General features: G+C 44.8%; 1 protein-coding gene across 5 annotated transcripts in view; it reads left to right on the top strand.

The window, feature by feature from the left end:
* The first annotated feature begins 2,427 nt into the window (after positions 1-2,427).
* The window catches only part of GRIA4 (glutamate ionotropic receptor AMPA type subunit 4), a 1,206,498-nt gene continuing 1,183,790 nt past the window's right edge, over positions 2,428-25,135 (top strand). For 2 of the 5 annotated variants that reach the window (XM_069640737.1, XM_069640739.1), the window contains exons 1-2: positions 2,685-2,895; positions 3,958-4,116. In XM_069640737.1, the coding sequence (XP_069496838.1) occupies positions 2,823-2,895; positions 3,958-4,116 (232 nt within the window). In that variant the 5' untranslated portion in view covers positions 2,685-2,822. Of the gene's footprint in view, positions 2,896-3,957; positions 4,117-25,135 lie in introns of all 5 variants that reach the window. The other 3 variants (XM_069640741.1, XM_069640740.1, XM_069640738.1) reach the window with 3 other exon arrangements.

The following is a 25,135-nucleotide window of genomic DNA, read 5'->3' as shown; positions in this document are numbered from 1 at the left end:
CTGTCCACAGTTGCAAGATCTTGTAATGTTGTAATGTTGTCATTTCCACCTCAAGCAGGAAAACAATATCTCAATGTGGCTGTATAATTCAGAACACCAATAGTCTATCACTTGGATTACACCAGTGACCTGTTCTCTGATACAGCCAGGTATACAGCAAGTAGATTGCAAGATTGCCAAAACAAAGATGTTGCAACTGTTTTCAAGCTACTTAAATCTAGAGACATTGGCCCAGAACTGATCAAGCTACATTGACTGTGTGTGGATTACAAGGCTCAGCACGAGTCTATGGTCTATGGGCTTAGATCATGAAGACATGGGGAACAATCCGGATTTGCCTTCATTAAGGGTAAAGAACCCCTAGTGTGGTACTAACGCTCAGATGTTGCTGCTGAGAGGTGCGTCTTCCTCTGTTCCCCAGAATCCTCACAACCACCCTTCTTCCCGTAGACATCTCATTAGAAATGCTGCAATCGCCTTTGTTCCTAATCTCATGTCCCAAATGAAAGGTTTAAGTAAAGCCAACGTCTTCCAGCGTGTACAGCTTTGCCCTGTCCTGAAGAACTTACTAGTTCCCGCAATCCTCATGTGGTGAATACACAGGGTATCCCAGTGCTTTATATGCAGGTGTTCCCAAATAATCTAGTGCTGTATTACAGAGAGCCCTAATGCAACCATTCATCCAGTGTGTTGCCAGAATAAGAAATATGACATCACAGTTGTCTGGTTATCTCTCTCTAAGGATCACATTTCAAATATTGCTTCTTTTACTTAAAGGACTCCTTCGAAACCTAACTAGATGTTTAAACAATCTAGTTACACCATACAGGCCAGGAAGGAATCTTCTGTTCTCCTTCTCTGACCTCTTTTCCACCTTCCCTTTCAAATGAAGTACCCCTGATATCCACTTGTGTACCTCTGGGACACCAAACAGTGGAATATCAGACCGGAGGACCTGAGAACTGACTGCGCTCTCATCTGCTTCAATAGGATCCGCAAAACCTCTCCTTGGTGCTGACCAGTGCCAAAAGATGGTTGAATCCATGGTCAGCACTTCTGACGTGACACTTTCCTTCGCAAACATTGATGCTCATTATATGGCCAGGCTCAACCTTCCTCGCAAACCATGGCAATTTCAAGGATCTAAATGCAACCCCAAACTCAGAACTTGCATGCGACCAATCAAGGTGAATGCCATGTGTGCATAAATGAAACTAGTGTGCAAATGGCCCGGTTTATAGAGCTCTACTCATAATACTAGCTGGTCCGGCTCAATCAATGCACACATTAAACTAGTGTGCAAATGGCCTGGTTTGTAGAGCTCTACTCATAATGCTAGCCGGTCCGGCTCAATTAATGCACACATTAAACTAGTGTGCAAATGGCCCGGTTTATAGAGCTCTACTCATAATACTGGCCGGTCCAGCTCAATTAATGCACACATGAAACTAGTGTGCAAATGGTGAAGGTTTAAAGTGCTATACTGAGGACTGTGTTGCGTCTGGCTCACGTATTGCACACCCACAGTTTCCGGAACTGTACTCGGAACACTAATGTGTGCAATAATTGAGCTGAACAGGGTAGAGTCCTGAGTAGTGCTCTTTAAACCGTGGACATGTGCACAATAGTTTCATTTGTGCAATGAATGAGCTGGACATGCTAAACTATTGTGCACATGTCCACGGTTTAAGAAATTCTGCTCAGAACACCAGCTCTACTCGGAACACTGCCGTGTCCAGCTCCATTAATGTACACAGGACTACAGTTTAAAGAGCTCTACTCGGAACACTAGCAGGTCCGCCTTCAATAATGCACACATTTGCGAATGAGTTTGGCACTAGCATGTTGGCCAGGTTGACATTGCTTCGTTTAGAGTATACCTTTCAGCAGACAGTTGATGGATTTCAGGAGCAGCGGAGCCCAGCGCTTCTGCTGTTGCCAATTGTGACGCTGCCCGTTCTGGGAGAAGTCATGCCGCAGTTAGCTTGAAACCTAATCCATTTACCAGCGGTGGGCTTCCCCTGCCTGATGACCCTACAGTAACACCCCCGCAGAGTGTGGGCGAATCTGGGTGAAGATCGCACACTGCCGCATGGGTGGGCTCCTCGGGGGTGGGTGTAGGAGAGCCGGGGGCGGGGGTTACCACATCAGAGACGCCTGACCTTGACTGACCCTCCCAGGCGTTAAGCCCCAGGCTCCCCTCGCCCTCTCTTCGCCCTCGGCGGGTTTCACACGGGCTCCGGCGCTGGGGTGGCAGCGGAGAGGTGTTTTTGCTGCAGTGACTGCAAGTCCACGTGCACCTGCCGCCGCCGCCGAGGGCTGGCTGCAGCGCAGCGCCCGCACAGGGCAACAGAGGAGGCAGCCTCTGGCTGAGCGCGCAGCCCGCCCTCCCTCCAGCTGAGCCAGAGGAGGGGGACGTGCGTGCCTGGGCTGGACCACCGCGCTATCCTGAGCAAGGGCTGCGGGGAGCCCGGCGGAGGACGGTTCGGGGAAGGCAGAGGAGCCCGTGTGCGCCCGGCGCCAGGACAGGAGGAGACAGCGCACGCCTCATCCCTCCGTGCAGCCACCAGGCGCCCCCACCGCACGCAACCGCCACCACCATCTTTGCATGTGCAACATCGGCAGCCGGACACAACCTCTGCCAGGGCGATGGAGACTGCGGGAAAAATGCGCCTCAGGATGGACGGTTGCTAAGAAGCTTGCCTCCGGGACCCCCCCTTCCGTTTTTATGATTTTTATATTTTTTTAATTTGCCGCGGTCTTGCCTTCGATGTCTCTCGGCAACATCTAAGAGCAGGAGCGACCCGGAAAGAATTAGGAAGATGTGGATTGTTTTGTTATTTTCTGGGTTCTGGGGACTCGCCATGGGAGCTTTTCCGAGCAGTGTACAAATAGGTAAGTGCTCATCCCGCCTCCCTGTACATCAGTAAAACAGTCATGACAGCTTTATGCCAGGGTGCTGACAGGGGGGCAGAGGGGCTCTGGGGGCAACTCATTGATCGTGTGGTTGGATATGCAGGTGGTTGACGGTGGCAAGTTCGGATGCAGTGGGGATGGTTTTGTGGCCGCGGAAGCCGAGCTCCGCGCCTCTGATCTTCAGTCAGAGCTGCTCTGTTCGGAGCCGTGGGCTGCTCCCACTGGCGGAGGCTGCAGCAGGGATGCTGCTGCCGCTGCTGCTTCAGCCGGTGCTGATGTGGGATTCTGCTGGCACGGTATCTCCTCCGTGCTTTAGCTTCAGGGTCCCATTTGTAAAAGTTCTGAGTGTGCAGGTGTGTACTGGCTGGGTGCGTTTGCGTGTAAGGCGGTGTGGGCCCCGGACGTCTTGCTAGCCCCCCTCGCCCTCCCCCGCGCTCCTCCTCGTCCCCTCGCCTTCTTGCGGGACGCGGCCGCGAGCTGCCTCGGCAGCACTGCATCATCCATCGTGCGGGACTTCCAATGAGGCTGTGCTAATGAGATGCTGAGAGCGAGCTGACTCGGCCTTCCATGTATAATGAGGGGCTGCCGAGGCGGCGGAGAAAGTTCATTTAATCCGCTTTGCTCGTCTCCCTTATTCATCTGGATGGACGGACAGCTCCGTGGACGGCGGGCAGGGTGCACAGCACACACCGCCAGTACTCGATTCTGGAGCAGCGGTGCTCCAGGGCAACCGGTGCTCCAGGGTGGTCGAGTGGGAGATTCACCAAATGGTTTTAAGAGTCATTTCCACCGTGATGGGCGGGGGTTGGTGCTTAGACCACGGAAAGTGGTGCGGGCCTTTTCTCACCTGCCATTTCAGGCAAAGGGAAGTCATTTTGAATGAGGCCGTGCTGCGTGGATGACTGTCTGCTTCACTCGTGCTCGTGGGAGTAATGCAGTCTGCATGTGAGCCTGTGTGCACTTTAGCTGCGGGCAAGGGGATGTGAAGCACTACCATGTCACTAAATGGCCCTCCCCTACCCCTTGTGCTGTCCTTTGCAGGTGGTCTCTTCATCAGAAACACCGACCAGGAGTACACCGCTTTCCGGTTAGCCATCTTCCTCCACAACACCAGCCCCAACGCTTCCGAAGCGCCCTTTAATCTGGTTCCTCATGTGGACAACATTGAAACAGCCAACAGCTTTGCTGTAACGAACGCCTGTAAGTAAAAGTGCCATTGACCGGGCCAGGCCCTGCATACATTACAGCCAGGCGAAGACCACGCACAAAGGGTTAATTGTCTTGTGTCTGATGGGAGGCGAACACTTTTGTTCCAACAGGTGCCCTAATGAAAAAGCCGAGGGGGTCTGGGGGCGGGGGGATACTTGTGCAGATGTCTGACCCCAGAACAACTATCTCTGTGTAACTGCATATGAACACTTCGGCACTGTTCACCTTTACTCTGACGCAGGCATCTGAGCGTCTTGCAAAGTTCTTCTTTACAATCGTGCCCATATACTGAAGAGAACTCGGGTGGGCACAGAGCACTCACCAGCCCCCACCAGCAATCCAAACGTGCGTGGGAAAAAAAGACCACCACTAAAATACAGCACACCCGGGTGTGTGTGCGTGTGTGTGTTTGTACTATGCTCTTCTGGCAGAAAAAGGGTTGAGTGCTGCAGCGATTGCAGTCTTTCCCTGTGCTCCACCGTGCAGCCCCTCAGTAGCCCGCTCGGAAGACTCCCTCGGTATGCCATGCCACGCGCCCCCTCAGAGCACCGCGTGCAGTGGATGGTGGGCATCCACGCGGCGTGTGTGTGCGTGTGATGGGGAGACAATTGGGATTTCAGGGGAGGCAGCGCAGACTCAGTGAAGCAGCGAGCTGTGGGATGATGTATGTGCCCTGGCTGACGCCGTTCTGGATCTGGTGATGTCACTCGAGGCTGCACAGCCCCTATATCTCGGGCTGTAAATGTCTCCGAGCATCACGCAATGCATACATCCTCTGGGTGGCTCTGCACGCATCCATACATCGGTGCCACATCCCGTTAGCATCTGCTCTCCTTGGCTGCACAAACACCCCAAGTGACGATTTATCACCCCAAGCCGAGCTATTGCTAAGAGATGAATTGACCCTGGCCAGGCTACAACCTTTCTATTTAAGAGCACACCCGCTCAATTTCACTTGCCTCAGCGAATTTCTTCCTTCCCATACACGAATCTCATAAGATTATTTTACTCTGCAATAGCACACATGAGTCGTATAAGGCTCGGATGAAAAAGAGAAAACGCATTGTTCCTTTGCAATTGTCCTCTCTTGACGCATATAGCACACGGATTAATTTGTACACATATTTTTCAGTCCTGTCATTATGCAGGCATATATTGCATAACGTATCCGAACAGTGTAAATCATGCAGACAGTGGGCCTGATTTACAAAAACATTTTAAAATGGTGCAATACCATTTGCAAAGGCTTTGTAAATCAGGCCCAGTCTGTTCGGTGTAATGATTTCCTTATCCAATGAAAGACCAGATTCATGACGTAGGGCAGGCCTGCAACCTCTGACTCCCCATATGTTTTGGACTACAACTCCCATGATCCCTCACAATTGACTATGCTGGCTAGGGCTGATGGGAAATGAAGTCTAAAACATCTGGAGAGCCAAAGGTTGCAGGCACCTGACGTAGGGCTTTCTCTTGTGCAATAATGCTGGACACCCAGTCACTTGAAAAAGTGGTTTTGTAGATGGCGCAAAACATTGCCCCTTGTGAAGTTGAAGAGTGCAGGGTTATGCACCATGTTTTGCAACATTACTTTATCTGGTCTGTACCATTTTCAAGCCATTATTCAATGTTGATTTGTGATTTTCTCACACAGTGTGTCAATATATATAACTGAGAGACACATATATGACAGATACCAAATACATTTTCTAGGCATATTCCAACTCCTCTCTCTCCCTTTCCCTCTTTCACACTTTCTCTTTTTGTTTCTCTGTCTCCCTTTCTCTCCCGTTTCCCTCTTTCTATCTCTTTCTATCTCTTGATTTTTGTATCTCACCCTCCTCTCTCTCTCTCTCTCTGACTTTATTTGCATACTAACACCACCATTTTGACTCTTAAAAAAAGGCACAGTAACTGCTCGAGACGTGTCAAGCTGTGAACTCTTCTTTATGAACTAACAACCAACTCATTAAAGCGTTATGTTGTTTTGACATCTATTTGAAAACATTCTTGAATGATGCCTCTTTGACATTTTTTAAAATGTGATTTTGTTTTATGAATTGCCCAGTTATTTAGAGGAATTTCTGGCGACATTTGTTTCTTTTTTTTGTACCTTCTCACATCTGCTTCCATAAGGCCCTTAGTCCAGGCCTCGTCTATGACACAGCCGTTCCGCCCCACTCCATAATGGAAAAGATCAGAGAGATGATTCTGGTCGTGATTGGAACTTAGAAGTCATCACACTGATAAAAGTAGAACAAATATCTCCCTTCCCTTCTTTTTCTGTGATAAGAAGGGTCTACTCCATTCCCTCTACTTCTCTGTTTTCTTGTTTTGCTCAGTACATAGTCCTTGATTTTAGTCATGTCCTCAATATCTTCTTACATTAATGCAATTCCTTAGACCATTTCCTTCGTTTTATACTTTCATTTTAATTTTACTGTCCTCCACATTCTTCTCTCACCATGACCCTAATCATCTCTTTAACTCTAAACATAGAGCAACACACCCACTCTGAAGTAGCTTACTGTCAATTTTCATGGTTAGTTTGTCATAAAATAAGTCATCATACTAGACATTTGCCAAAAAAGGTACATTGTTATTTTGTGATAGTTACATTTTGTATTACTGTGTCATAATAAATGTGCCTTTACTGCTATACATGGCTCATCAGAAGGTTTAGGTTTTCATCTTTCCCTAAAATGCATAATCTGCTCTGCAGTACTTTTCATCGACATTTGTAGATTCGGCCAGCATGTGTCATTCCCTGTGTCCCAATTCGATCAGCCTCATATTACTCACTCAACACTCATTCCCTTTGCAGCTTCTGTTACTCTCTGCCAAAGCACAAGTAAATAAAACTTGCAAAACAGTGGCAGCCATCTTTGAATGTCAATTTCAGCTAATGTAACCACTATGTTGTGCAGAATTCCCTTAGTTTGTGATCATTTATATACATATTTTATAATTGCTGGGTGTTGAATTTCTTTTTTTGTTGTAAAAAAGGAGATACTGATTGTTTTTATCAACTTCATTTTATTAGAAAATATGTTAAAAGTGTTCTATGGTACATATTATGTTACTTAACATGTGCCTTCTCTCTGTTGTCATTGACAACTGTGTGTTTACATTTTGTGAATTTGTAAACAGCGCCTCATTGTGATTCAGAAGTAGAATATGTCAATATGTTCCTTACCAATTGCTGTCCAGAAGCTATGTTGATAAGGGGTACTACATATCTGGAGATGTATGTCCTATCTTGGCCACCATCTTTTATGGCAATTTTCTTGCTAGAGTAGCTTGCCAAGAAACGCATTTTCAGCAAAAAAGAGTGATTTGCTCTAATGTAACCATCCAGTACAGTACAACTCAATCTGAAACTTAATATATCTTGTCAAAACAAGCATACTGTTATATTTGGTCCACCACACTTTCTTAATTGTCCTCCTGTTTCCCTTGGACTGCAGTGGTTTCGTCAGGTCGTAGGTTCTGTGCACAGGGACGTCATTTAGGGGTCGCCAGAGGTCCCATCTGCGACATCTGAGGTCTCCCTTGTGACCGCTATAAAAAAAAAAAAATATTATTCTTTTTTTCTTTTTGTAATGCAAGCGCCTGGGCTGTGGCCAGCACAGTGTGGCATGTGGCTCTTTACTTCTGGAGTGGCTGGCTTTCTTGTTAAGGCCCCTTAAAAAAGAAGAAAAATAAGAACAGGAGTGCCACAATTGTAACATTTTCAGTACTGAACCTAAATAAGAGAGAATAGGAATACCAAATAATGTGTCTTTCTGGAATTCTATACAATAATTGTTAGACTCATTAAAGGTTTTTTTCAGGCACACTTCAGGGCGTGAGTCACTGATTTAGTCTGTTCTTAAACGCCTCAAATCAACCTTTCATCCTTCTGAGGTCGATAAATGTGTACCAACACAGGTTGGGTGATATTGGGTGTATATTTTTTTATATATAAATCGCTTAAGCCTAAGTGCTATATAATAACACATAATTATCATTTGGTCATGGACGTCTGCTTGCATTCACAGTAATTTGGTAATATGGGCCTATACACACTGATATTAACAATACATTTGGCAATCCATTCTGGTATGAAATGTACATAACATTATAGTGATATCGTAACCATAGTTTTCGTAGTGTACACTGCTAAATTATGCCACTTACTGTTTTGTCAATGGGTGAAAGGTCATGTTCCATCGCTTCCCGCGATATCACTTCTGGTGGGGTCAAATTAAATCACTTCCTGTGATGTCATCACAGGGTCAAGGGTCATGTGATATCACTTCCGCGACCCCAGGCATTTTGGTGAAATGACGTCCCTGTCTGTTCCCTTTGATTCTACAGCCTAAATGTCGCCTTGAACCGTAGATTACTTCTTGGGAACATGACAAAGGTGTGTTTCAAGTAAAGGTGACCCTGCTGCCAGAGTGGCCCCAGAAGAGAGTGCCCAATTATGGTTCTACTGGCTAAGGCAAACATTGAGTCATTAATAACTACAATGCAGCCAAGCGCAAGAGAATAAAGGTTCTTGCTCCTGACTCATATCTGAAAAGCTGTGTGAGTCTTTACTGCCCAGATTTTAAGAAGGAAGTGATACACCAGGGGTCTGAAATCGTTGGCTCTGCAGATGTTTTTTATCAAAAAAGCCATCATCCCTTGCCAGCGCAGTCAATAATCAGGGATTCTGGGATGTGGTGCAAAACATATTGAGGGGCATGATGTAAAAATAGTGATGTGTAAGCACTGATTTAGCAGGTGATATACTTGATACCCATTGTCTTGGCACATAGTACCATTTTGCCCCCGACCCTATTCAAAGAGCCAAGTTGAGTATGCAACAGTTCATGCAATATCCACGAAGTATTGTCAAATGTGAGCATGTTTTGGCACATATTACCATTCGCTTGGGAACTCCTGTGCATGTTGTGGTTGAACTTTATGTTGAAAGTTTGTAGTAAGGCCCCAAATTTCATAAGTGGTGGTTTAGAAAATGACTTCTTAAAAAATAAAATAAACATATGGATCATTTCACTTGAAATGCAGCACTAATCAAAGTGTACCCATAGATCAAACTACTCTACAAAATAATAACATGACTATAAATCTGTTGTGAGTGAACATGCAAAGTTGCGTTAAAGAATGTGTATCATGAAACGTACATTAAATCCACCTAAAACAAGTATTATTTTTAGAATAGTATCAACAATGCAATTAAATTATAGGGATCCTCATTTTGGATCACCACTACTAAGTTTAATCCAAACTCATATGACAAATGTTCAATTTTGCATTGACTAATATAATACATAGCACGCCTTCAATGTATTACAGAGTATCCCACAAAGAATGTGCCTATCTAAGGCAAAGGTTCTTATACATGCTTCTTGACAAGAATTGTCAATATTGCCATCTGTATTCATGTGGTCCAATATCCTTGATATATCACTACAGACAAAAAGAGGGTTTCTTTAGAATAAGGAGGGCAAACATAAACAAACATTCCAGTAGTCTCCAATCATCTCTTGTGTGTCATACTGCTGTTAAACTACATGGAGCCACAGGCCTCCATCTTGGGTCCTAGGCAAACAATATCAACATCCCTCATTAGGCCCCCTCTCAAATTAATAGAAACATGTATTCTTTCTGTCAGGGCCTTTAGCCTTTAATGTTATGTCCTCTCCTGACCGCCCCCCTCTCATCAGCTGTGTGTATTAACTCATGTGATAGTGTCTGTTGCATTTGTTCTTATCCTAAATAGACAGTTAGAATTAAATATTTTCAGAGGTGTGTTTGGAGTAGGGGAGGTTGGTAGGATGTTAATCCTGGTAGAGGAAGATGGCTGTGGATTGGCAAAGATGAGACAGGAAGAATGGCAGTAATGGGAACTCACCTCTAACATTGACAGACAGTTCTATAGTGACCGCACCAGCGAACACAGCCTTATTCTTCTCCTATTGAATGATACGGCTACCTGCACAATCATGCAGCAGCCTTGACGGTGACTTTAGCAGTGCTTTTGCAGATCTTTATTTTTCAGACGATCAAAGGATGATCCAGTATTGAATTTTGTGTACTTTATTTTACAGACAGATTTTTCCCTGAAGAACGACCAGTTGAGGTCCAAATGCATTGACCGTTGTTGTCTGCCTGTACATTGAATACATATTGCCTCACGCTGCCAGTCAGTCACCCTCATGCACACAAAGATACACCGACAGAGGAGCTGGGGTGCAACACCTCTTTACTTAATGCCTATAAGCTTCGAACTGCCTCTCTGGCGGTAGCCCTGCCCCTTCTCACACGTGGGTCGCAGCCCACTGATTAATGGCAACAAACAGAGGACTCATCCTCTGAACAAATAAACAATGGCGACACCACAGACTTGTTTAGATATGTCAGAGTAGACATCTTCCATGACCCTAAAGTAGAACATGTACAGAACACGGTGAATGTGGTAAATAAAATAGAGAATTCCATGAAGTTCTGGAGCAAGTTACCGCTTTCACTTAAGGGGCAGGCCGCGTTGTTGAAAATGGTGGTGCTTCCAAGGCTGTTGCATTACTTCACGAACGTCCCATATAACATACCCAGAAACTTCTTTAAGACACTGAACGCCACTTGTTCGAGTTTTCTATGGCATAATAAGAGATGTAGGCTGTCGTTGGAGAAACTGCAGAGACCACACGAGCAGGTAGGGATAAAAGTGCTGGATTTTGTGGTGTATTTTTTTGTGAGCCAATTACAGTTCACCACGTATTGGTTGTCAGATGAACAGACACAAGATACTCTGTTACTACAACCAACATGCACCACATACTTTTAAAAAGAGATGGTGTGGACCACGATGTCACGAGACCGCAGATTTTCTCTTTTTTGCTGAGACTGGGCATGACGATGTGGCAATGGGCCTTCCGCCTGCTGGGCAAGGATAAGCCCTACTCCGCCCCAGATCCTGCTGGTAGCCATAAAAAGTGAAGACAAGCAATTAAGGCTGAATGTAAGGAAATACTGGGGGCCTAACGGGGTTGCTACTGTGAGGGACATCCAATGGCCTTTAGTGAGGTTGTTTCAGATTTAGGAATATGGGGAGGGCAACAAATGGAATAAAAGCTTTGTGGCCGGGACCAGAGAGAGTATTGGTTGAAGATGCCACAATAGAAACAGTCTTTGATATTTCTGAAGGCCGACATGCATTGTCACGCTTATATGAGCCATTGATGGCGAAGCCCGATTACAATCTTGTACACATTAGTCAAAGGTAGGAGGCAGATCTACAGGAGCAACTCTCAGATGCAGCGAAACTGCAACTGATCCAACTATATGTCACTCAGAGTGCATATTTAACCCCAGGGACATTTTCAAAATTTGGCTCTGCAGGTGACCAAGCCTGACCGAAATGTAGCCTACCTAACGCAGACCTGATACAAATGTTCTGGGCTTGTGCGGATATATGCAGATACTGGGACGGAGTGGCTCAGATCCTAGCTAAGGTGGGGGTACGAGCAGAGACGATCACCCCCGAAGCATGCTTGCTGGGGATTTTTGCGAGATCAAAGCATGTGAGGCACGTTAGCAATTTGAAAGACCTAGCATACATTTTAGCGAAGCATAGGATTGCAATGGGATGGGAAGCACGGAAAGGTCCATGAGTTGAAGGGTGGTTGAGAGACCTTCAGAAATGGTCAGTGGCAGAAACTGCAGTGTGGCAGGAAGTGTCACGCTGAGGCCAAGAGGAACAAAACATAGACCCAATGGCCTGGAGACAAATACTACAAGAACTAATATCACTTGCGCAGGAAGAGACCCTGATGCAGACACAGGCATCAGCACAATTGGTGAATTAGAGAGTTGCGACAGCTCAAGCAGTCCCACACACTGTAACAGTAATAGTTAGTGGGATAGGCTGGGGGGAGGGGTGGGAGGTGGGTGGTAGGGTGGGTTGCGCAGACAGGCAACTAGCCAAATAATATGCAGCATTGTGGACAGTTATGTACAACGTCTGTATGTTATTGTTGGAGTTATTATTGGAATAATAATAAAAATTGTTTAAAAAAAAATAGGGTTTAGTGCCACAAAGAGGAAATAATAAGTCACAAAATCACCTGGAACCTTAACGAGATCGAACTGACATCCATGTTGTTCAAATAAACATAAATGCAAAATGTATGAACCTCATTTTTATACTGCCATGTCTGAAGCTAAATGAGACTGGGTTATGAATGTCTTGGCAGTGAGACAATAACACTTCTACAAGCTTTGCCTCGCCATTTATAGGTGGGCTCCAGACTTTACCAGTGGACCCCGTCTGTGCCCCCACTAAATAGAATTCTTAGATAGCTTACTGGGATGCATTTGTTGCCTGTGCTTGGCAAAGTTAGTCTATGCTCTGTTTGTGCTGCCAGTGCAGGGCTCTTTGTGGCCAGGTGCTCAGGTAAACATATTTTGACAAGTGTAGGCCAGCTCTCTCCACCTCTGATGTTTCTGCACAGATGCTTTCCATGAAGCTCACAGGCCATTAAATAAACTCCATATAGGCTATTAAAATGTTAGACCTGACAATCCATTCCTCTTTCATTTATGAATGCCCTTCGCTATGCCCTCTGCCAATTGTTTCTCACTCCTATAAGCCCCCTTACCAACAAACCCAACACTGGGTACATGACTTCAAATGCCATTACTTCTCAGCACTTGAAAAGTCATCTCACATGGCCTGCATTAACAACTAAATATGTGTTTTAATATAAAAAATGTAACCCCGCCTCCACTCAAATAACCAGAGTTGTTATAGCAACGAGTACATTTCTGGCTTGATTGAAAGTTTACTGCCTTACCCCCTTTCCTCCCTACATATCCGTACATGCACACTTCTAAGAGAAATTGAGGGAGAAAGGGAGAAATAGAGAAAGTTAGAAAGTTAAATTGACATTGGCTTTGAGCGAGAGAGAGAGAGAGAGAGAGAGAGAGAGAGAGAAATGGCAGCTTGCAACTGTTTGCATAAGACAGTGGTAGGAGTGTGGGGAGAAGTCCAGGTTGTTTTCCCTTGTTGTGCCTTTTCATGTATTGCTATGACTTCTGTTGTTTTGTGATGCCTTGTCATACCCTTATCTGTGTGCCTACATGGGGCTTGGTTGCGACACTCACTGACCTGCTCACCATTCTACTTTCTTCCTTATATTATACTTCTCCCAGGTGCTCCACTGTGATCCTGCCTGCTGGGATTTTATCCAATATACCATTGTAATGTTGCTATTGGGTATGCCCACTGCAACCTAATTGAATTGGTCCTTGTCAGTGTTTTGCTATCTTCTGCTCAGTGCAATTAACACGACTGGCTCCTAGATATTACATCTTGACCTCCTAGAATGCAGATTTGCTCCTATGGAATCCACTAGGACTCTGCCTTCTTTGGAATCCCTCCTCTGAACTCTTTTCAGGAATACATCTCGCCTACTCCCTACTTGGTGCACACTGCTGCATGCTTCCTACGTCTTCCTCTCCTTTACCTTTTCCCCCACTCTCATAAAAGACCAATGTCTGCCAGAGATCCAGCCATTTCAAAGGTGCCGCGAGGCATCTCCTCACAAGTACGTCTCCTGAAGAGCATTCACCACTAAACATGTCAGTGTATTTGCTCATGTAGTTATTTATTTGATGATTTATAAAGCACAACTAAGGCCTAAGGGTGTCTAAGCGCTAGTGTCAGCGGTGACGTGAGGATGACTTCCACTGAAATCCTGCAGGTTACTGATTTAAAACAAGTGAGTTCTAAGTGTTCTACGGAAGGCGAGATACTCATCCATGACTCTTAGTGATAGCGGAAGTGCATTCCACAGACTTGGGCCCAGGACTGAAAAAGAACATCTTCCCAGTCGCTTCCGCTGATACCTCGGTATCTTAAGAAGTAAGTGTGAGGCGGAGTGTAATTGTCTAGCTCGGAAATAGTGTACTAACTTATTTTTTAGTTACTCTAGGCCAACATTGTGCACCGCGTGGTGGCTGACAGAGAGTATTTTAAACTCAATCCGAGTCACCACCGGCATCCAGTGCAGGTGATGCAGAAGGACTGTAGAAGGGGTCAGATGTGGCGCCATATGTGCCAGTCTTGCTGCTTAGTTCTGGAGCACCTGCATACGTGGGATCTGATATTTGGGTTGTCCCAGATATATGCCCTTGCTGTAGTCCAGTAACCCCATTATAGTTGATGTTACCTGCATTGTTTGACTGGTTGGGGGTAGGTAGCAGAGGAAGAATTTTCCCCAAAACATTCAGATTTCCAAATCCTGCACTACAAATCGTGGGGCTCTGCCTCTCTCGCAAGCCCCTGGGCAGAAGCTTTGTCCCATGGCTTTTCACCAAAGTCCAGGCCACAGGCCCAGTGAGCCAGGTCAGTACTGCGGGTTCCAAAGGTTGGCCGCCATTTGGGGGCCAAACACCAGGACCTCTGTTTTATTTCCATTTAGTTTCAACCAGTTCTCCGACATCCAGTTACCTATTTTATCCAAGCAATCACAGAGTTTTCCGGTGGGTTCTGTTTGGGGGGATTCCAGCCAGAACACTAATTGTCTATCATCAGCATAGCTGTGAAAAATGACGCCAGACTCAGCAATAAGGTCAGCAAGTATATGCACATATAAATTAAAAAGAAGATGGTTCAGGGCTGACCCTTGTGGAACCCCACAAGTCAGACCAGAAGTAGAAGAGGGGCAGGCTTGAAAAGAAATAGTCTGGGAACTCCCTTCAAGAAATGGCTTGAACCACGACAAAAAGGGGCCCAGCAACACCAGCTTGCTCCAGATGATTCAGTAAGATGACATGGTCCACAGTATCAAATGCTGTGGAAAGGTCCAGGAGAATGAACACAGTCCAGGAGCAAAGCTAAGTCATCCAGCAGTGAAATCATAACTGATTCTGTGCCCATAGTAGGTAGAAAACCAGAATGAAATGGGTGCAGACATTGATTTTATTCCAAGGAATTTTGAAAACTGTAGAGTGATCATGGCTTCCATCAGTTTCATCATGGCTGGGAAAAGAGCAATGGGCCTATAGTTGGCCACCACCCGTGGATCCAGATTGGACTCAAACACACTATATAGGCATGCTAACTGAACTAAACACACATGCCAATTTGCTAACCCTCCCAAGTCTCAACAGACATCAAACAATAAACTATTACATCTCCACAATCTTCTTAAATGTCACAGTTCCGTCCAGTGCATCTTGTACCACAGGAACACAAAGCTCCCATTTGGACCCAAATGCCTCTATGCTCTCAACAACATGGCACCTAGAAATAGACCTAAATTAATATTCTCACATCTAAGCTCACAGGCACTACAACCCCATGTATTTGATAATATTGCAACAGTCTATTCATCTTCTGTATGTTTTCCTGACAAGACCACTGTCTAAAACCATGTTACTGATTAGCTGCCTCTTCTTTAGGAGTCAAATATAAGAATATTTCATTATAAATTTAGTGTGATGTGAATCCAAACATCTTCATATTGATTTATTTATTTATTGTTCAGCTGCTATAGCTTGGGTTCAGAAATACAGGACTTGTCTGACTCACTACCTGGACAGCACCGGAAATTGGAGCCTCGGCCTAGATGCTTCGGCTGTCTCTAGAGTTGGTCAATATTTAATATCCAACGCCAACTGCTACATTTCTTGAAAATGCAATGTTTTCTTATATTCTTGGAGTGATTACCTACAAATCCCTTAAATAAGTTGTATCTAAATGAAAGGCCAAAATGTGATTTTTGCATGACCTAACGGGTCTCCTTCCACATCTGCTGCAAAAACACAATTTCTTTCCATAAAATCCACATTTACACTACTTTTTTCTCCCCACTGCGACCACTGGTTAAATAGAATGCTGGTGTGAGTAGAAACAAGGGTGATGGCATCTAGTGAAAAAGTAGACCAAACATGAGTATTAAAGGACAATATTCATGTTCCGCAAAACTGCCGATAAAGAGGTGTAACATAGGAAGGACATCAACTTGAAGAAGTAGTTCCCATGTATGGGAGACGAGGGACTGGGGAAGAATTTAACTGTCTATTCTATGAAAACATATGTGGACATAAAGTCGCTCTAGGCTAGCGGCTCTCCAGATGTTTTGGACTGCAACTCCCATCAGCCCTATCCAGCATACTCAATTTTGAGGTACATTGGGGGTTGTAGTCCAAAACATTTGGAGATCCACAGGTTGCTGACCCCTGCTCTAGGCCCTACGAATTTATAGTGTGACAAGCTTGCATAAGAAAGATAGATCAATGCACAGACAGACTCCAGATGCATGAAGGGATTATAGGTTAACAAACAGCGATGATGGCACAAGATTGCAGAAGCATAGGTATGAAGTGAAGAAGTGATAGATGGGCTTTGCGATGGAGTAAAGTAAAAGTGAAAGTACAGGGGGTGGTCTCATTGGTGGATCAGGTCCCAGTGAAGAAGGAGACCTCCAGCAGAGAACCCAGATACAGAAGTGTGAGAAAATTGAGTTACAGCCGAGAGTAAAGAGCAGTTCAGACACAATCCATTAACAGGATCAATGACTTCACATTTTGAAGAGCTTTCTTCTTCCTGTAATGCAAGAGATGTTTAGCCCTTTTCAGGCTGCAGTCGCTATTTTAATATAATCACAGAAACCAGCCCTCCCTTAGCCACCATGCCTTAATTTATCATAATGTGCAGTACTGTAGGTACATTAAATGTATTGTTTTTGCCAGGACTGATTTACATTTTGCTAACAAGGGGAAATTCTGCCAACAGACTTCAGCGCTGCCAACTTATAGTTTGAAAGTCACAACTCATAAATTACCTGGACTAACATTTGTTTTAACCATCTAATGGAAGTCATTCTTAACGAATGAAACCCACAGCAAAGGTTGTTTGAATGTGCCAACGAAAGAGTGAAATTTCCACTTAGAGAGACATCATTTAGACCAGTGTACACACATATGCATGGATATGTTTACAATAATTAATATGTTTCCTTTTCCCTTGATGAGATGATAGATTCCCAATACGTTTTGACTATCTCTTGCAAATGGCAGAGACATCAGGTCCAAATGTATTTATTAAAAACAAATATGTGTTCATCTCTGTAGCATACTGTTGAAGTTGATGAACATTAACGCAGTGGGGTCCTTTTGGGCTCCTTTTAGAAAGGGTGGTGCATGAAATGGAGATGCGGAAGGAAGGTGTGATGCTTTTACGCCTCCTGTTCATGCCCGCTCCCATTTTAGAGTTCACACAAGGTTGATATTTCCTCCTCCATCTTTTGTGAACACTTTGCCTTACACTTGCATGAGGTTTTTATGCAAGCATAAAATGAATGGTTTCCTATGCAATTCACCTCAATTTAGCACCCGCTGCGTATCAGGCGGATACCATAGAACCCCATGACTAAACACTGTCTTTAAAGCATCATTTCCAGGTAGAGATCTTTTATTTTCATAAGACAGAGCTTAAAGCTGAAGAGTAAAGGTGATTTATCTTGGTTTTACTTTACATGTTCCCAGTCTGCCTGGTAAATGTTTACATAGCATGAGGTGGTCCAACAGCACGTAATTGCAAACATTGATTGTTCCCTGTATGCAATTTGCCTTGCTCAGAAAATGACCCTCATTGTGATATGATATGCCTTCTAGCAGTGCATCTGCTCTATTATTTTTATTTTCTATCTGAATCGACATCTGAATGGGTTCAGTCTTCACTGAAATGCTTATTTTCACCCATGGCTAGTGTTCCATTTATATTATGATCTGCCTATTGAGGGCATGCCTAAGCACGTCATGGCTCCCTTGCATCATTCCAGCATAATGCTGATGCAAGTGCTGCCTCCATTGGCTTACAGTTGTGCTGCTGGAGGCAGACACAGGCGCCATGTACAACTGCATTCATAGTGATGTATCTTACCCGTGAGCATCAAAGACTGGTCAAGTGATTGTTCAGAGCATCCTTTTTCTGGGGTGAAGAAGAAAACAGTCCACCGGACTAATTCCTGGACTGCTTTCACTTGTCTGGTTCAAAGGCCACCCACGATCCCTGAAGTCATGAAAGTGAGTTTGGCTGACCTCCATATCTAACTCTCCTGAGGCATCATCAGTGCTTTTCACCTCCTCCATCCTCACCTAACTAACTTCATTCCTTTCACTGCATTTATTACGCTCACTTGTGTTTTGCATTACCTGTGCACCTCCTGCATTTGTTTGCTGCCTTCATTTAAAGTCGAATTTGGGGTGTGCTTTTAAAATTGAATGTGGGTGTTTTGCATTACCTTTGCACAATCTGCATGGTTTACAGTCAAATGTGGGGTTTGTTCTTCTCTCTGACTCAATCTACTGGCCCCCCCGGTGAGTTTAGCCAGAACTGTGTAGTGCTGCCACTCCTCCTTCATTCTTTGGCTAAAACCTCTGCCCACCTATGGCTCTCTCAATCTCTCCCATATTCTCAAACTGATACACTCATTCCCCACTCTCCAAGATTGGCAGGAAAACACACAAAAAAGAGGGCAACCCCCTGGCTTCCCATTGCACCTATGTCAGTGCTTTCTCTAGAAAGGTTTTCACTGATATCCTTTTCTCTGTCCCCTCTCCTGATTTCTGGACTCCCCATCTCATCTCCACTCTCTCTCCCTCCTCACACTCCTCTATTATGGGTGGCACCAAATGGGAAGTCCTCTTGGCTGGCTTCACGTCCTCGCAATGCTTCATTAATGTCTATCACACTGGCACCATCCTGGTTCAGGGCCCACAACCCAACCTCCTTCTTTTTGACTGCATCTTGCCTTCTCTCATTAACTTCCTTCCTACACCTGCACCCCCCCTTCTCTCTCTCTCCTTCCTCTGAATTGTGTACTATGCCCCTGTACCCCACCTCAGAAAACCTTCAAAAGAACTGACCACCTCCACCTGGTGACTCTTAATGCCCACTCAGCCATCAAACTAAGGTCCTTCCGTTCATCCCGGTCAGCAACCAGGCTCCCATGGTCACTGCTCTGGTGCTGAGTGTGCTGGATTACTGCATCTCGCTCTATTTAGCACAACCAGCCTACCTGATAGGACGGCTTCAGTTCTTACAGAACGCTGTGGTGCGTTCAATTCTCCATCCCCTCTTTGGTGCTCACATGACCCCTTTATTGCGCCAGCTGCTCTGGCTGCCAGTCTCTCAGCGTATTCTGTTTAAATCTATGTGCATGGTGCACAGGGCCTTCTATGGCGTTGGAGCCGAATTCTTGCAGGCCATGTTTATTTGTTAGCTACCGACTTGCGCCCTCCGCTCTCAAGGGTCTTGCCGTCTATTGGAACCTCGTTTTAGATCAGTTCGCAAAGGAGGCTGTGCATTCTCAGTGGCTATGGCCAAGGAATGGAATAATCTGCCTCTTTCATTGCGCGAGACCCTTGACCATCTCACTTTCGGCGAAACCTGAAAACATTACTGTTTTAATGTTTTACTCCAGGCCTCTGTTGGCTCTCTTGCTCCTCTCTCTCTCTCTCAGCACCATGATACCTTCGGGTGAGAGTGCACTTTATAAAACTCAATAACTTAACATAACATAACAAACTCTCCTCTGACATCGGTCTCCTTCTTGAAGACATTGAGCTCAACATTCTGATAACGGATTGAGTGCGCGTTGCTGCGATCTGAGCATAATCTGCATCAAGGCCAACTCAGCCTTTCATCCTTCCAAGGTTGATAAATGAGTACCAATTTCGGTTGGGTGATATATTGTACGTAAATATGTGCTCTGTAAAGCGCTTTGGATAAAGGCGCTATATAAATAACACATCATTATCATCCCTGCACTTACAGAGACTTGGTTCAATGCCAGCTCAGTCACCGCCTTTGACTCCCTCCTCCCTGATGGCTTGAAGATCATCTCCAAGCCTCAACCTCACTGCACTGGCGACAGGGTTGCATTAATCTTCCCAGAGTGGGTTCCTGCTTCCATTTTACCTACCCAGACCAATTGCTCTTTTGAAAGCCTGTTCTGCAAGTTGGTCATCTCTCCCACCTCCACCCTGACTATTTCTGCCATCTACTGGCCTCTAGGTGCCACCTCACTATTCTTCTTAGACTCAGCTGACTTCTACTCTTCCTTACTTTCTTCCACTTCTAGTCTTCTCCTACTGGGTGACTTCAAAATTCAACTGGACTCCTCTGGCTTTGCATCTACTTTTTTCACTGACCTCTGCTCCTCGCTTTTCCTCTCCATTCTCCCTTAGGGGCAACCCAGGCAGCTGGACACACTCTGGATGCCCTCATACACTCTCACCCTCCCACTAGTCACCCCTCTCTCCTGGTCAGACCACTTTCTCCTCTCCTCCCATCTAGGCCCCATTGGCCCCCTGATGGCCTCCCCAAAAGTCACACCAACCTCGTTCATCAACACCCGCCGATGAAATGATGGATTGCGGTTGGATTTGTCTCCACCTTCACCCCCTGCATCTCCTACCTCTGACTCCACCTCTGACTCTGCCCTCAGTCATGAGGACCCATCTGAAACCTGTCTCAAAGCATTACACTTGGTATGCCACTGAACTTGCATCCCAGAAACGAAAGTGCAGTGCAGCAGAATGGAAGTGGCAAACCTCAGGCTCATCCTCTGATAAACTGGCCTGACACCTGCTCCAACGGTAATACAGACTCACTATCCATGCAAAGAAAAGAGCCCACATTCAGGCAAAGGTCTCTGGCGCATCCAATAACACGGCTGAACTTTTCAAAATCAGCAGGGAACTAGCCTACCCCTCCGTAGTCTCCTCCTCCCTTCTCCTTCCCAGGCCCTCTGTAATGCACTCGCCTCACACCTTGCCACCAAAACATAGGACATTCTGACCACCCTTTCTACACACCCTCACAACCCATCCCACTCCCCCTCACCACACACCCCCTCCCTCCTCCTTCCTCCTTTTCCTCCTTCTCTCCTGTCACACCTGAAGAAGTTACTAGAGTTGTCTGCTCCATCAAGGTCTCTTCTAAAGTGGTCTTCCTTGCTCATCCAGGACCATCAAGGATAGCATGGACTCTCTTGCCCCTGCTCTCGCTGATTTCTGCATTCACTCCTTTATCACTGGATCTTTCCCCTCTCCCTTAAGCATTTTGTGATCCGATGGAGCTACATTGCAAATAATTGTGGCCATGACTGGGTGATTTTGATCATCAACTTCTGAGCACTGTGTTCACAGCTGTTTCTATTACTCGATGTAAGGGTTTACAATGTATAGCTGCCAGAATGTCAGCCCTGTATGGATTTGATCATGTGAAGTGCAGTCTCGCCCAATCTAAGAGCAGAACAATATGGGGCTGATTCATGGAATTTGTGCGCCAAAAAACAGGGATCTGGGCGCCATTCTGCCCGCAAATCCACATTTGTTAAACAGGGATTTGCGGGCAGAATGGTGTACAAATCCCCATTTTTCGGCACACAAATGCCATTAATCAGCCCTGAAATGTGTAAGCTATGCTCCTGGATTACACATACACTGATGCATTCATGAATCATTACAAATCTAGCCACTCCAGATAGACTGCTTAATATAGCCCAACACTTCTAGATATACGAGGCTGTAACTTAACAAGGAAGGAAGCACATCTCCCTCTCTTGTCAGAAGCCATTGACCTTCTGGAGTGAAATTGCGTCATTTCATTAGGCCATAAACCAGGGCAATCCAACATAAGGCTCTCCAGACGTGTTGGACTACAACTCACAAGAACCCTAGCCAGCACAGTCAATAAATAGGGTTCATGGGAGTTGTAGTCCAGAACATCTGGAGAGCCAAAGGATGCAGACCTCTGCCATAAAGTATTGATTATCAAGGTACATGCATTCAAATGTGAAAAACACCCGCATTTTTCTATCATTGGTAGGATACACTGTGATTCTTAGGACAGGAGTAAGGTTCTGTCATGTTAGACTTGCAAGTAGCAACATAAGAATGTGATTGGAAAAGTGGCGTTGTTTTGCTCAGTTGAAAGATATATCATAACATTTTAATTTTGAAACTGCCAGCTCGTATGTTTCTTGATATGCAAGCTATTTCCAGATTGGTTAGAGGTGGGGTCGGGGTGTCTACGGGTGTGTGGTATAAGGTTCCTCTGTTGCACTGAACAGTCTCAGGACCATCAATATAGCGGCCTTTGTTATTAGTTCTTCGTGTTCTGCTCTGAAGCACCCGCTGAATTATTTGGATAACGGTTTCCGTCATGCCCCTTCACACGTTATTCTGGTTCAATAAAGCAAGGAATACACATAGCGCAACATGTGTACAAAACTCGGTGTAGAGCAGTGACTCTGGCCAATATGGGTGCACTGCAAAAGGGACAACTCCCATAACAAACTCTGATAGACTGGCAACTATTTGGGTTCATTTTGATGTTTATTCTTTTTTTTATTAGCATTTTGTGATAAGCTAACATTTAGTATCAGCACTAGAAAAATCAGTCAAACTCATGAATAGAACACAAAAGACAAAAGAGGTCAATTGTGGTTGGGGAAGGTTACAAAACTCAATCGAATATATCAGGATTCAACAACAGAGGAAATACACCTCCTACCTGCATATTGCCCTTGTGAAAGGTTGTAGGACCCAGTCCCCTATCATAGAGAAACCGAACACTGCATGGCAAAAACCCTAAAGTCTGCATCCACATGGATGTTGTGGATGGTTGATGGACCACGTCCACCCTATAGTGAGTACACTGTAGAGAAACTCAAAACTGCAGCGCACAATCCCACAGACGTCTACAAACGCACAGGTGGGAGTGATGGTCCTAAAACTCAAACCCTTTGTGATCATAGGAAATCCCACAAGCAGCACATACCAAGACACCGGTCTGTGCCATGAAGCAGTGTATACATGGCTGATATTGTGTTTTTGGAATGCTCAGCAGCATAACAAAAAGCTTCACAAGAATAATGCATACCACGTCATGTATATTAAAGTGCATAATTGCATATTCAAATAGAGCCATCAGAGGAATTCATAAGTTACACGAGCCCTGGAATGAGTACACTACATTGAAACTGTGATGTGTAAGAACAACAAAGCAGTAGCCTCTGTCCACAAATAATGGGGCGTGGTCTTATGTGGGTGAGCAGAAGACAGTAATTAAAGTGGTATAGGATTTCCAACTTACACTAAAGAGGACTGATAGCTTCACACCTGTCAGTGCCATAGAAGGGATCCTCAGTGGTGTGTTGCTATCTATAACATCATCTTTCAGATTCGCACAGGCAGGAGCTCTGGTGCCTCCCCCTGCCTCCTTTTTGTAAGCAACATGTTTGATTATTTATCTTTGCAAAGCTACTTTCCAAGTGCACAGGTATTCAATTGGATTCAATATAAGAGGGGGATTATTGTCTGCAAAGTCTTTCATCATTTGTTTTGCAAAATCAATCGCATCATCCTTAGGCATTTGCCAAAAGATCCAGTTTTATATATAACTGGAGAATGATTTAAACAATAAAAGTGGTTTACAGTGGAACAAATGGAGCTGCCCTCTTATGTCGTATGCACAGAAATGTATCCAATCCATGAATAGGAATAGCGGTTGTAAAAGAAGAAAGTAGAAAATAGTCTAAAAAGTTGGGTGCCTAGGCTTTATCCTGCAACAAGTTTCTGGAGATGGAATTCTTGAATGCCTAACAAGATGTATTTCTTCTCCATTGCGTCTTGTGCCCACTTCCCACCAATAGCTCTATTGCTAACTTGCAATTGCTGCCCACACTTATAATCTGGAGATCTTCTTTCTCTGGAACTCTGTCCTGATTTCAACCCTAATAGTGGAAGTTCTTTAATTGTCATGAGCCTTGAATGAGGCTGTGAAGAATGCAGCCATCATTGAAGGTCTCCCTGCATACCACAGGATATTGTAGTCTTCCTCCAGGTTTAAGGAGGGACAAGTGAGATGCAGCATATAGTCAAAGAGGTATAACAACATGGCCCTCAGCACATTTTGAAGGCTGCTTTTCACTCAAGTAGTATTTCTTGCTTGCCTTTTCAGTGCAATGTGGTTTTGCATTGTTTCTTTTTATACTTTAAATGTCTTTATGATTGCTTCTAAAGCATGCATGACAATAAGGGATGCTTGCAGGCACTAAAAGGGATAAGAGGAAAAAGGGGCGCAGTTGGAGAGGAAATGCAAATGATAGAAGTAGTATTGATTGCGTAATGGCCGCTGTGTGGATGGGAAGAAGAGCTCCGTCTACAGTACTCTTCACTATGCATGTACTTCAGATTGCAGACCCACAGCCTCTTCTGTGATGTGTGCCTCGAGAGTCTGGTGGGCTTTTATAAAGCATGTCTTGTCCGATAGCACAGCGAGTAGAGTGCTCGTTTTGACATATGTGCAGAGCCTGCTGACGCAGGTTCGAATCCCGGCGGGGGCCAAACTCAGCCTTTCATCCTTCCGAGGTCAATAAATTTACACCACGCACCGTGGGTAATAATAAGCAGCACTCAGATATCTAAGGGTTCGTTGTGCTATATAAATGTTAAATTATTATTATGTATTGCATGCTTGCCTGTTCTCGCGTTAGTTCTTCTTTGTGTTACTCAAACACATCTTGAAGTCGATTTAACAGTGAGAGAATATAGATTGTGCGATGGTGCATGACATTTTAGCATGATGCCACACCACAAAGTAATATTACTGATGAAAACTAAAATGATCAATTGTGAAAGAGTATTAAAAATACAAAATGTAACTTAAGCAGGCAAAAGGGTATCCAATTATAAATATAAACGAGAGCAGGGGACCCCAACCTTTTCTAGGCAATGAGCAAAATGTGTGCATCGAAAGTAACTGTGAGCAACATCAACACTTAGATGGAACATATCTGCGCTCAGTTGATAGAAAAAGATATTGCAACACAAATTATAACAAAGAAGCTCAGTATTGCTACAAGGAAGTGGCAATGTGCAGTAATTAACAGTAATCTAGACCAAGTACAATTCTGGTCCAGGCAATTTTCAATGAGCGTTA

Source organism: Ambystoma mexicanum, chromosome 7q (genome assembly GCF_040938575.1).
Source record: "Ambystoma mexicanum isolate Mex_15411 chromosome 7q, UKY_AmexF1_1, whole genome shotgun sequence".
NCBI classification, from domain to species: Eukaryota; Metazoa; Chordata; class Amphibia; order Caudata; family Ambystomatidae; genus Ambystoma; species Ambystoma mexicanum.
This window is presented reverse-complemented; position numbering and strand designations above follow the sequence as displayed.